General features: G+C 31.6%; 4 protein-coding genes across 5 annotated transcripts in view; 1 reads left to right on the top strand and 3 right to left on the bottom strand.

The window, feature by feature from the left end:
* The first annotated feature begins 1299 nt into the window (after window positions 1-1299).
* Window positions 1300-3805, top strand: LOC119830964 (juvenile hormone esterase-like). Its single transcript, XM_038354157.1, has 3 exons — window positions 1300-1491; window positions 1868-2145; window positions 2651-3805. Exons 1-3 carry the CDS (start codon window positions 1300-1302, stop codon window positions 3705-3707), a joined length of 1527 nt encoding a protein of 508 aa, XP_038210085.1. The 3' UTR covers window positions 3708-3805.
* A 792-nt stretch (window positions 3806-4597) lies between these two features.
* Window positions 4598-9505, bottom strand: LOC119830714 (replication factor C subunit 5). Of its 2 annotated transcripts, XM_038353826.1 has the most exons (8): window positions 9343-9505; window positions 9208-9272; window positions 8524-8651; window positions 8239-8401; window positions 5521-5680; window positions 5089-5303; window positions 4895-4972; window positions 4598-4809 (listed from the first exon to the last, which is right to left on the bottom strand). In XM_038353826.1, exons 1-8 carry the CDS (start codon window positions 9375-9377, stop codon window positions 4649-4651), a joined length of 1005 nt encoding a protein of 334 aa, XP_038209754.1. In that variant the 5' UTR covers window positions 9378-9505; the 3' UTR covers window positions 4598-4648. The 2 variants fall into 2 exon arrangements, with proteins under 2 accessions (XP_038209754.1, XP_038209755.1); XM_038353827.1 differs by lacking the exon at window positions 9208-9272 and having other exon boundaries at window positions 9343-9485.
* On the bottom strand, window positions 5944-7926 carry LOC119830716 (ras-related protein Rab-28-like). Its single transcript, XM_038353830.1, has 4 exons — window positions 7260-7926; window positions 6850-7029; window positions 6510-6743; window positions 5944-6171 (listed from the first exon to the last, which is right to left on the bottom strand). Exons 1-4 carry the CDS (start codon window positions 7335-7337, stop codon window positions 5959-5961), a joined length of 705 nt encoding a protein of 234 aa, XP_038209758.1. The 5' UTR covers window positions 7338-7926; the 3' UTR covers window positions 5944-5958.
* Window positions 9506-10541: 1036 nt separating the features above from the next.
* Window positions 10542-12406, bottom strand: part of LOC119830795 (cap-specific mRNA (nucleoside-2'-O-)-methyltransferase 1) — a 7523-nt gene continuing 5658 nt past the window's right edge. The window contains exons 13-15 of the mRNA XM_038353940.1: window positions 11609-11724; window positions 11253-11491; window positions 10542-10835 (exon numbers count right to left, since the gene is read on the bottom strand). Coding sequence (XP_038209868.1) covers window positions 10588-10835; window positions 11253-11491; window positions 11609-11724 — 603 coding nt within the window. The 3' untranslated portion in view covers window positions 10542-10587. The remainder of the gene's footprint in view (window positions 10836-11252; window positions 11492-11608; window positions 11725-12406) is intronic.

Genomic DNA, 12406 nt, shown 5'->3' with positions numbered 1-12406 from the left:
TTTATTCACGTTTATCAAATGTTCATTATTGTGTAAATAGCATACATAACCCCGCCGATATATGTATAATTGAGCTTTGATTAGCTCAAAATTATATCGAAAAATTATTTTGCGCGCAATTTCAACGAAATTGTTGCATTGTAAAAATAATGTACGTATGACATGACAATTGTAGAGGCAAGGGCAGCAAAAACTATTCAACCTATACCCTGAAAATTTGTAAATCCGCCACTGAAATTACGCTTACAGTTACATCTATCTAAAAGTACGAAATCAAATTATTTATAAATAAAAAGTAGAAGAGATAGGTACGTATTTATAACCACGTCGAAAGGTTATTTATGAGCTCAGCAAGACGTGACAGAAAAGCCAATGCTCTCGCAATGGGATCATGAATGGCCGAACGGTCAACCAAAGACGCGGGATCGAATCCTGCCTCATGATGGAACTTTTTATTCTTTTGTACATTTACATGCATTTAATTGATATAAAACAAAAAAATAAAATAAATTTCTATATTACAAAACTAGACGCTCGTCCCGGCTCCGCCCGGATACCAAGATTCCTGTTTATCCCAAGAGAACATTTAATCGGGTTAAAAAGTATCCTATCACCCAAGTCAACTCATACTCTGTCTGTATACCAAATTTTTCCAAAATCCGTTCAGTAGTTTAAGCGTGATTGACAGACAAACTTTCACATTTAGATATATTAGTGTGATTGGCAATAAAAATAAATACACAAAAACGTAAATAATAGTTACGTATACAAACATCAATATATTATAAAATCAAATTCAGAAAGGAACAGTTAAAATCATACAAAGTTAATCTATATTCTATTTACTTATACTTATAATATAAAATCGAAGCATTAGTCATCAAGCATAAGTCGAAATATGGACCGATTTCAAGCATTCGTAGACAGCAGGTAGATAATAAATAAAATAATAATATTAACTTAATAAAATATAATATTTAGTACTAGGAACGTCTTAATCAATAATAATAATAATAAAATAACAGAAATTAATACCTATGTACCTACAGTACGATTGAAATTATCAACAAAATATGTAAATGTCCATTATTACACAATTAGTTGATAACATGTGTGGTTTACTATTATATTAATATTCTTCTATGTTACCAGCAATACGTCAATCAGCTAACTTAAACTAGTGAAGTGAGTCTTTTTAAATAAAGGAAGTTATTTCATGAGAAAAATCGTAAAGTTTTCCTCTTGAAAATTTTGATGTATAAGACTTAATGACATGAATAAAACAGGCGCAAATAAATAATGCTTCCACGTATTTCAGTTTTGTTAGCAATACTCAATACGGTCACAACATTTTTTTTTAATAATTCGTGCATCGTGCAAACCAGTAGTGGTCTTGTTAAAGGTACTGTTAGAGAATACAATGGATTGCACTTCTATTCGTTTCAAGGCATACCCTACGCTGAAAGCCCGACAGGAGAAAAAAGATTTGCAGTAAGTTTCTTATATTTGTTTCAGTGGAAAATACATGTTTATTAAAGTTGTTCAACGTTCCTGTTTTTAAGTATTTTTTCTTGTCAGTTGTAGTAAAAATAATATATTGGTGATTCAATTTAATAGCTACGAGTAAATAAGTATATCCAATTGTGATTGCTTTGAATATATAACTATTATATTAAAAAAATAGTGTAATGTGGCGGATATTTCGATATTTTTTCCGACAAGACAAGCAATTTGGTAAAAGAAGTTTTGATTTAAAATAGTATGATTACATTAAAATGTTAAAAAAACTCAGTCGGATAAGGTTCTTTATTAAAAAAAAGCTTTAACTATATCTATAAAAATCTTAACTCTTAGTCATTTTCTATAGCCACCAATCCCGAAAAAACCTTGGACACATATCTTCGATGCCACTCATGAAGGACCAGTTTGTCCACAAAAGAATACGGTATACCATGCATCACTAATGAATGAGGACTGTTTATTCATAAATATATACGTACCAGCAAATAGAAAAAATAAATTAATGCCGACACTAGTAAATATTCACGGGGGTGCATATTCCATACTATCAGGAAATATCGACTTCATTTATGGGCCGCAGTTTTTACTACAAAAGGACATTGTTTACGTATCGATGAATTTCAGGTAAGTTAAATAATATGCCTATTTATATTATTCAAAAGAAAATGCAGCCCTACCTTATTTACATTGGATCTTAATTAAGAAAGGCGTTCAGGGATTGACCGTTAAAAAAAAACCTGATTTATCCAGAAAAAATTGCATACCTAATTAATCTGAAGATATAAATAATATTGAAATTTCTGTATATCATTCTAAACAGCTGTGATTTCGCAAATGAATCGAGTTAAACACACACTTTGTATGTTTATCTATTTGTCCTCGCAAATATCTGGAGTTGCTGTAGCAATTTAGCTTGAACGCTCCTACAACACTTTTTATGAAAAATACCCAGGGGATACAGATTTACGCGGGAAATACTTATCGGCTAAGAAGAACCGAGTATATCGCACTAATTTAAATATACCATGACTAATTAAAATAGGAGTGGAATATCCTTGAATTTATCCTTAGTCAATTAATTATAGCCGCAACAAACTGATTTATGCAATTATCGCAATTTTGGTTCTAGATTACATGCCTTTGGATTTTTATCACTTGACAATAAAGAAGCTGCAGGAAATAATGCAGTGAAAGATATCATACTTTCGTTACAATGGGTAAAACGAAACATTATGTATTTTGGTGGAAACAATAAACAGGTAACATTAATTGGTAACAGCTCTGGAGCTGCCTTAGTACACTTATTGATGTTTTCAAAAAAGTCAACAGGTCTTTTTCACCAAGCAATACTTTTAAGTGGAACTACACTAGGGCGCAGGTTATTTTCCAAGTATCCTAAGCATATTGCGTCACTATTGGTACAGGAGTTAAATATAAAAGCAAATAATTCAAGAGATTTGGTACACAAACTAAAAGAAACCGATACCTTTGACATAGTTGATGCTTACACACGTATGAAAGATGCCGACCATAACATTTTAAGAACGTACTCAACGCTTGCGCCATGTGTTGAAATAAACTCTACAGATGCAGTAATAACCGTCGATCCGACGAAAGCACTAGACGATGGATTACCACAAAACGTTAGAATTCTTACAGGTTTTAACACAAACGAGGGACTTTATATGTTACCACATATAGAAGAGAATTATGAAGAACTTGACAATCTCATAAAGAAACCAGAAACTCTAATACCGCCAAATATAGAATATCCACGTGGCTCTCGAAAAGCAAAGAAATTAGCAGACTCTATATCAGAATTTTATTTTGGTAAAGCAAAACGGTCCGGCAATGATTCTTCCATATCTCATCTACAATGTTTAATCGAATATATTACAGATGTACAGTATATTTATTCTACTGAATATTGGGTAAAAAAGCATAAGGCTCGAAATGATAGCAAGGAATTATTTCTTTATGAATTTGCTTTCGATGGTCAATTGAATTGGGCAAAATGCAATTATGGCATAAATGTCTCAGGAGTAGCACACGCAGATGAGTTGGGTTACCTCTTTTTAACTAAATGTACTAAGCCTTATTTTGACAACGGTATTATAGACAAGAGAACGGAACGAATGTGGCGAACAATGCAAGATTTATTCAGTAACTTTATCAAATATGGGTGAGATCATAAAAATCATTTAAAATTAGTTTGCAATTATTCATGTAATTATTTAATATCAATTTCTACACTCACAAATTTTCCTAATAACTACAAAGAAATCTCAGATTAACTATGTAGGTATGTGACCTATATGTAAATAGTTAATCACACTATCACACTATACTATCTAATATTATAAATGTGAAAGTTCGTTTGTTTGGATGTTTCTCCGTCAATCACGCTGAAAGTACTGAACCGGATTTTGATGAATTGTTGGATACAGACAGGGTATGGGCTGACTTGGGTGATAGGACACTTTTTATCCCAATTAAATGCTGCCCTAGGATAATACAGGAATCTGAATATCCACACGAGACAAACGTCTAGTATATAATAAAAATAAAAGCCCTTAGACGCTAGTCTTATACTTTTGTTAGGTGCTTAATTATAGCTTTATTACAATGCATACCTTTAACTTATTTAATAGGAACCCGACCCCTCCGAATTATGGTATTATTTGGTCGGAATATGGTCAAAATGGAAATTATCTTCGATTAAATGACACAATTGAAGTATTACAATGCCACTCCTCAAAAAGAGCAAAAAGCATGAAATTTTGGGATGATGTTTATAGTGAATACAGAGACTATGTTAAGGATGGAGGTGTTCTCGAAATAAATATAATACCCTAAAATATAATATTGTTTTACTTTTATCAAGAAGCAACCCCAATTATCTCAATAATACATAATTTTTAGACATTTTTATCATTGAGTTATCTAAAATTCCCTATGTAATGGTTTTTAGTACATTAATGTTTACAAATGATTATATTCCATAAGCGTTGGTCTAAATGATGCGTGATATGTTAACTGAATAATTTATCCATTAAGAAAAAAAATAACAAAAAAATAATGTATAATTAGTTTATTATCACCACAGATGCAGTTTTTATACAGGCGATTACGCACTAAGTTCACCAATGTTAACTTTCTCTCTAGCTTCTTGAAAAGCAGCAATTAGAGAGGCCAATTCTATTCGCTCGCTACAACCGCTGGCAAGACGAGCTTCCGAATCCGCCATCTTTATAAGCAAAGATATCAATACTTCTGGGGGTAATTTCACTGAAAAGAAAATAAAATTGTGATCATTTTAATATATTCTTACACAATCTCAAATTTTAATACACTTTTTTTTTATAATACTTACATCTTTGTATAATTGTGTGGATCTCTGTCAATATATCGCCCAGCGCCAGACCTTTAGCTATTTTCAAATCTTGGATATCTGATAAAAAATTTAAGGATTCAATACTTTTCTAATAATTTAATTTTTAGCCACTGGCAAAATAACTCAATATTAACTTTTTATAACAACTTATAGACAAAATTATCAAAGGATACGTTTAAACGAAGTAGCGAAATCATTTTCATTAAGCAACCAATTAAGTATGTTGTTAATATCGGAACGCAACGGATGGCCCACGCAGGTGTACACGTTGTCCTCAGTGACGTCACGATACGCCAGCCACGTGCTCTGCAGTGTGTTCAACACTTTACGCATGTCCCCTCCGGATAGAGTCAATAACGCTTTGATTCCATCGTCAGTTATTTTTACACTGAAATGACAGTTATGGATTACAATCTTTTTTGTTTATCTTATAAGGCTTATAAATACACATTATTATTAACATCATTAACATAACTATTATAAACATAACAATGTACTTTTTAGTAAATGAAATGGATTAATAGAAACGTTAATAAACCGTCTGGTTTATTTCATTTATTCATTAGAATTCATGAACTCGTGATATTATATTACGAAAAACTCACTTTTCTTTTTGGATAATTTCTTGTAATCGGGGAACTATTTGATTTTGCTGAAGAGGTGCAAATCGGAAACGAGTACATCTCGATTGCAGTGCTGGTATGATTTTTCCCAAGTAATTACAAATTATACAAAATCTCACATTTTCCGTATATTTTTCGATAACTGTGGACAAAAAATCTTATTACACGATTTTGAATTATTTTCTAAATAAATTAATTAAATAGGAGCACTCATTCATGAATAGGCATTATTATATGATCATAAACATAAGTTTTAGTTAAAAAAAAAAACGACAGTCGATTAGAGCCTGCGTCTTTCGCCATACGATGACAGCAAAGTGTTAAGGCCCGTTTAAAATATAAAATATGTATATGCAGGATAAAATAATTAGTTGCTTTGTTGGATTTAAAAATAAAAAAAAAGTAACTATTACACATTTTTTATTGTAATTCACAAACAGATGAGGATTCTTTTCTTTGTACTTTTCTCAAGGACTTTCTACTCATTATTAGAGGTAAAGCAATTTCTACTTCTTCTGGAGGAACCTGACTAATTTGAATCTGTTTGCCTGTTGGTTTTTCATCAGCAGCTAGAATTGAAACCATCTTGGAACCCAATACACGTGCTATTAGACTTGTAATAGCTATATTAACCTGAAAGGAAAAACATGTAGAATAAAATATTTAAACAAACAAGAATGCAAAAAAGTAATTTATAAATATATAATTATAATTAATACAATAATAATATTCGAAAACATAACCAATAATAAACCATATACAGAACTTCAGATATAATAGAACATAATATTTATAACACTATCTAAACAAGTAGAACAACAAAATGTATTTTATAAAAATTATTTTCATATTACGGTATCTATTTTATTAATAAACTGCAAAAATGTTGAGTAATACTTTTCAAATTGGAGAGCATTCTACTACATGAGAAGTGCAAAGAACACAACAAATAGTCTTAAATATTAATTTACCAATTCTCCAGTCCTAGCAGAACCTTTAAAGCTCTCCAGACCGTGTTTGGTAGCAAATGTCTGTACACATGATAATCTCACTGCCCTCTGGTGTTCCAAATCAGACTTATTGCCAAAAATGGCCATACAAGGCTTCTTAGTCTCATGTTTATAGACATCCTGTACTTTACTAAGCCATACATCTAACCTTTCAAAACTTTGTAAGTTTGTTAAGTCATACACAAATAATACAATCTGTAAAAAATATGGTACTTGATAAAATGATATAATCAATGCACAAAAAACTACTAAGATAAATTTGCTTCATAAACTACATTATCTGTTATTAAACCTAACTAACATCCGATGCATACAAGTAATTAGTAAGCATTGAAGTAGCTAATGAATTTCCAGCAACATCACAAAGTTGAAACGGCACTGCAGGTCGCAGGCCTAAGCATTGACCTGCAGTCACCTCGGCTCCATGAGTGCTGGCTGGAGATGTCCCAGACCCTCCCAAATATCTGTTACAGAGACATGTCTGTGAATAAAAATTATATAATTAATACTTATATACTATACTAAATTCACTTAAATGTTTATTTGAAGCTTTAGGGATGTGATGGATGGATGTTTTACACATGTATGTAAACAACCATAACTGTACTATACCACTACAAAACCAATCCCAATGATTTATCTTTTTTATATATATTAAATTCCAACTTTAACTATGCTATATTTATTATTATTTTCTGAGTGCATACTTACTTTACCAGTTGAGGGTTCACCCAAAACTGTGATCTTAATTGTTCTTCCCTCATCTTCATCCTCGATTGTTTCAAACATGTTCACATCAATAATTTAAATAGTTTTAAATGTAAAATGCAATCCCTCTTTTGAATTAAGAATTACATTTGCAAATTGAGATAGTTAACATAGTTTATTATCTATATGAAATGTTGTGCCTTTGTGTTTCTATAGCAACACTGTATTGTGATAACACAATACAAATCATACAATAAATACATCCTTGCTTATATTATACAGGTATATTAATTAAAATTTTGTATGTTATAACTATTGGAAAATAGTTTAATATATAATGAAATAATTTAAATATAATTTTATAATAAGTCAAATCACTCAAAATTGGCCAAATGAATAACCAAAGGTCAGTAAATTGGCATTCAACACTATGCCATGACTTCTAAGCAATCCAATTGACAGGTGAGACTTCAGAAGTACAGGTAGAGAAAGCACATTTCAGTTATGTGATTTTGTACAGCATTACTGGTGATTCATTTGACCAATTAGGTTTATAACAAGGTCTATATTTTATTATCTTAGAATTGGAATTAATTTGTTCAATTACAAAGCCCTCTCATGAAAATAATCCTGGACCATAAGGGAGTATAGACTCCCTGCATATCCTACTAATATTATAAATGTGAAAGTTTGTGAGGATGTGTGTATGTTTGTTACTCTTTCATGCAAAAACTACACCGACCTATAACTGATTGCTGGACAACTGGAATAACACACAGGTAATTTTTAACCCGGTATTTGGAACCCGGTATTCCTATGGGATACAGAATTACACATGTAAATCACGGGGCGCAGCTAGTATACTTATAAATGCAGTATCCTATAATCAAATTTTAGTCTAAGATTGCCCTACAAAACATTTTCAGATTAAAATTACCATTTGTCCAATGTATAATTAAATTATTAAGAGCTATATACTTACTTCTTCTTAATGCATTCTGTGCATCATTAGTCATAGCATCAGCTTCATCTAAAATAATTAATTTCGGTCCTGCCTTAAATATAGTTCTTGTAGATGCAAAGCTTAAGATTTGTCCTCTCACTATTCCAATTCCTCTATCATCTGAAGCATTTAATTCCAAGACCTTAAAAAATTTAAACATATTATTTTTATGGTCTGTTTAAAACTCTTTTCATTGGAGTTTGGAAGAATATTATTTTCATTTATAGCTAATTGCTATTAATTGCTCCATTTTGGATACCTTACCATGGAATTGAACTGTTGCGGTGTATACATCTGTTTAGCACATGCAAGAATTGTTGATGTTTTGCCAGTGCCTGGAGGCCCGTAGAATAACAAGTGTGGCAACTGATTTTGTTGCATAAACTGATTAACTGAAATTTTAAATGATTGAATAAATTTACTGCTATCATTGTAATTCAATAATTAATTATAACAAGAAAACAGTGTGGGCTCTGTGGTGAGGACCTTAAAGTTAAAATCTATAAGTTGGGGGTTTGAGACCAGGTGAGCTTTCAGAAACAAAAATTTTTTTCATTTTATCTGCAGATGAGGATAACATTACCACTGCTCGAAACAGTCAATGAAAATCGTGGAGGAAGGGAATCGTAAGAGAACTAACGTGTCCAAAAACCAAAATTTGAACCCTCGTAGGAGGCCTATGTCCCAGCAGTGGGAATACATACAGACTGATGATGATGAGTCTTCAAACATAAAAAGAATCAACAAAATCGGTTCACCCAGTCTAAAGTTGCAAGGCAAAAAAACCAAATAATAACATTTGACATTTAATTGAGAACTCCTTTCTTTTTTGAATAATTGTAACCGATCTTGCTTATTTTATGTTTATACTTAATTTAGATTTTATTATTCTGGTAAAGGGGGATAAATATTGATGGAAGGTTTATTCAGATAAAGGTGGATTCTTACTTGTTTTAATTATATCATCGTGGGATACTAAATCTTCTAACTTTGATGGTCGATACTTTTCAACCCTAAAAATAAAATAATATTTTAAACAAGATAGAACACTTAGCACATAAAATAAATGGATTGTATACATACCACGGTAAATTTGGTGGTGTTTGACCAACAGTCATACTTCAGCGTTTTCAAAAGTCTTCTAAAAGTTGAACATAAAATTTCGTGTATTTATTTTATTGACAACGCGGGAATACTGAATTCAGTAAGTTTTGACAACTGATATCACAGGACGCAGACTATGTCGAACTAGTCAGTAGTTAATCCGATTTTAATCTATATTCTATGGTTTTGATCTTGACCACAGGTTAAAAAAATAAACTACGTTACCACAGATAAACAATATTTTCACATGATTCGCATAGCACAGAACTCTACTCAGAACCACAACATAACGCTCAACACGTACTACGCGTTAACATACCGTCAAACAGTGCGACAACGCTCTGACGAGCGCTTAGTACGCCTTGATCTATCTGACAAAACCGTTAGCGTGTAGTATAATACAATGCGGCGTCGGGTTGAACATAATGCGATATGCGAGCGCCACACGGGTCGACAGTAAGAGCTGCAATAATTTAATATAATCATACATAATAGAATGTAGATAGAACGTATTGTGGTCAATGTACGATAGCACTTTCAAATTGTACTGGATTTTTCAGTAAGCGAATATAGATGAAATACATACTACTGTCGAATGTCGAAAGTATTTAAAAATAATGTAATTGTTAATAAAAAATGCAAATTATTTATAATTATATATTAAAAAAATAATTTAGAAATCATAAATGAGCTGATTTCGATCGGGACAACCATTTGATTTCAAATAATATTTATTCTGCGCTCGCGCTGCCCTCTATCTCAAAAACGATTCAAAATGAAAAAAAATGTTTGAAACAAAAGTTGTAGAGAATTTAATTTTCTACAAAAATGATAATAAATACAATTGGCATAAAAGCCACTGGAAACGAGATATTGGCAAAAAACGTGCAAAAAGTCGTTTTTTTTTACTTTTGACCCCAAATTTTTGAACTTGCGGCCGGAGAATCATTGGTGAATTTTGAGACTACTTTTGTCATGCCAACATACAAGTATATACGAATTTACAGCTAGGTAGGCCACGTTTCCTAGGTGAACCCCCTAAAATGACTGGACTAACAATGCTTTCGTTCTAACTACAGAAAAGATTAAATTGTTTTCCGTCTTAAAAATGGGTCAATAAATAGAATTTGTAGAAATTGATAGGAATACGAACGAAAGTCAAGAAAGTTAAACATAGAGACATTAAAAAACGTTTATTTAGTTATTATTACTGTCTCAATTATACTATCTTTTAATGTTACGAGCTATATATTCTTCCATATCCATTCTGGACAAGCCCGTTTTTATGTGACTATCGAATATAGCACTGGCAGCATCTTCCCAAGGCCACATAACCCTGTTTTTGTATGCAGATATCATATCTAACGCAGCGTCGCTGGGAATCACGAAGTCACTTTTGGGTTTTCCGTCTTTACCAATCCGAAAATAATATTTTTTGCCGTGTGATTTAGACATTTGTCCAGACCAGGGTTCTGCAATAAAAGCCAATAACAGATTAAGTATCGGTAGTGGTTTCTTTTTTTTTGGGAGACCTTCAACCGAACTATTTTCTTAATACAAAATAGTGTAACAAACAAACCTTAATTTGGGATGTATATCTAAACAACGTTTGAAGTGAGCAGTTTGCTTTGTTTTACGAAGCTGCGGAATCTAGTGACGAAGTTTGAGTAAATACGTTTTTATAAACTGTTATAGTAGTTCTGGCTTTCAATAAAATTATATTCTACTATTGTTTTACTTGCCTTCATAAGATAATTTGGAATTTTTTAAACAAAGTTTGGCCAATGGCCGCCCGGAAAGATGATAAATTTTCGATCATTAGCTTTTTTATTTTAATAATAAGATCAAATGATTATACTATGAGAAAACAAGTTAAAGAATATACATACCTCTAATTTCTTTTATAAATAGTACCGAGCCAACAACATAAAACATATCATTTCTATGATTTCTTTTTGGTATGTCTATTGTAACAGCTTGTTTTATTCTCTTCATAGATCGATATTCCAAATTCGCTACAGCAGACGAAAATGATTCCAAATTGAAAAACCGCTTACAGCGTATTGGTAAAGTGTGACCATCAAATGGTTTTTCCAATGCTGTGCAAAATAGAGCACATTTATTTATCCTGTACAGAATAAAAATAATTTAAAACTTCGTGAGTTTCAATAAAAATAGTCGTGTTTTTTTTTCATTCATCATGGCTTCATTAATCAATTTTTTTTTTTACTTTTATATATCTTACCGATCACTCAGTGGCAAATATGATATATCCTTTCCACCCAGAATAAGAGCATCAATTACATGTAGAGCTTTTGTGTGCATTTGTTTACTACCTTGACCACGAAATTCCTTCACTATCTAAAAAGTACATGCAATATAAATAATTAGAAGAATTACGAAGAAAAAAATAGTGCAAAATTTAAGTAAAATATTTTAGCATCTCGGCACGTATCAAATGCACAAAATGATTACTGCAAGTCGTATGTTGAAAAAGGTTTTGTAATGTTGATGGGATAAAAACATTATTTTTAAAATTACATTATACATCTTATACCTTTAAACGAGCAATTCTTGTATATATATATATATAATTGGAATCTCGGAATCGGCTCCAACGATTTTCATGAAATTTAGTATATAGGGGGTTTCGGGGGCGATAAATCGATCTAGCTAGGAATTTTTTTTAGAAAATGTCATATTCGTGTTTTATTCGTGTTTTTTTTTCCTGACATCTATTGGTGAATAATAATACTATTTTGCTTCATAGATAGCTGGACAACTGAAATAACACATAGGTACTTTTTATACCGATATTCCTACGGGATACGGACTTACGCGGTTACAACCGCGGGTCACAGCTAGTTATTATTTATCATTTATTACGGTATAACAACTCCTCTTAAAATTACGATAAAAAATATCGTATCCCATAATACCTAAAGTACAACATGATACAATTATTTTTTTGACGTGACGTCTTAAATTAGGTTGCGGCTCGGAGTCACTCATGAAAAAGTGTAACGCCCGGTAACGTTACGAT

Source organism: Zerene cesonia, chromosome 12 (genome assembly GCF_012273895.1).
Source record: "Zerene cesonia ecotype Mississippi chromosome 12, Zerene_cesonia_1.1, whole genome shotgun sequence".
NCBI classification, from domain to species: domain Eukaryota; kingdom Metazoa; phylum Arthropoda; class Insecta; order Lepidoptera; family Pieridae; genus Zerene; species Zerene cesonia.
The sequence above is the reverse complement of the archived record's forward strand: the minus strand, read 5'-3'. Positions and strand labels throughout refer to the sequence as shown.

Coding starts and splice junctions, on each gene's coding strand:
- LOC119830964 (XM_038354157.1), top strand. CDS start 1,300: ATGCTTCCACGTATTTCAGTTTTGTTAGCAATACTCAATACGGTCACA. Junction 1,492..1,867: donor CAGGAGAAAAAAGATTTGCA/GTAAGTTTCTTA, acceptor CATTTTCTATAG/CCACCAATCCCGAAAAAACC. Junction 2,146..2,650: donor TACGTATCGATGAATTTCAG/GTAAGTTAAATA, acceptor TTTTGGTTCTAG/ATTACATGCCTTTGGATTTT.
- LOC119830716 (XM_038353830.1), bottom strand. CDS start 7,337: ATGTTTGAAACAATCGAGGATGAAGATGAGGGAAGAACAATTAAGATC. Junction 7,030..7,259: donor GTGAACCCTCAACTGGTAAA/GTAAGTATGCAC, acceptor TTTTATTCACAG/ACATGTCTCTGTAACAGATA. Junction 6,172..6,509: donor CTGCTAGGACTGGAGAATTG/GTAAATTAATAT, acceptor TTTTCCTTTCAG/GTTAATATAGCTATTACAAG.
- LOC119830714 (XM_038353826.1), bottom strand. CDS start 9,377: ATGACTGTTGGTCAAACACCACCAAATTTACCGTG. Junction 5,681..8,238: donor ACAGAATGCATTAAGAAGAA/GTAAGTATATAG, acceptor TTTTGTCCACAG/TTATCGAAAAATATACGGAA. Junction 4,973..5,088: donor TTTCGCTACTTCGTTTAAAC/GTATCCTTTGAT, acceptor ATTTTTTATCAG/ATATCCAAGATTTGAAAATA.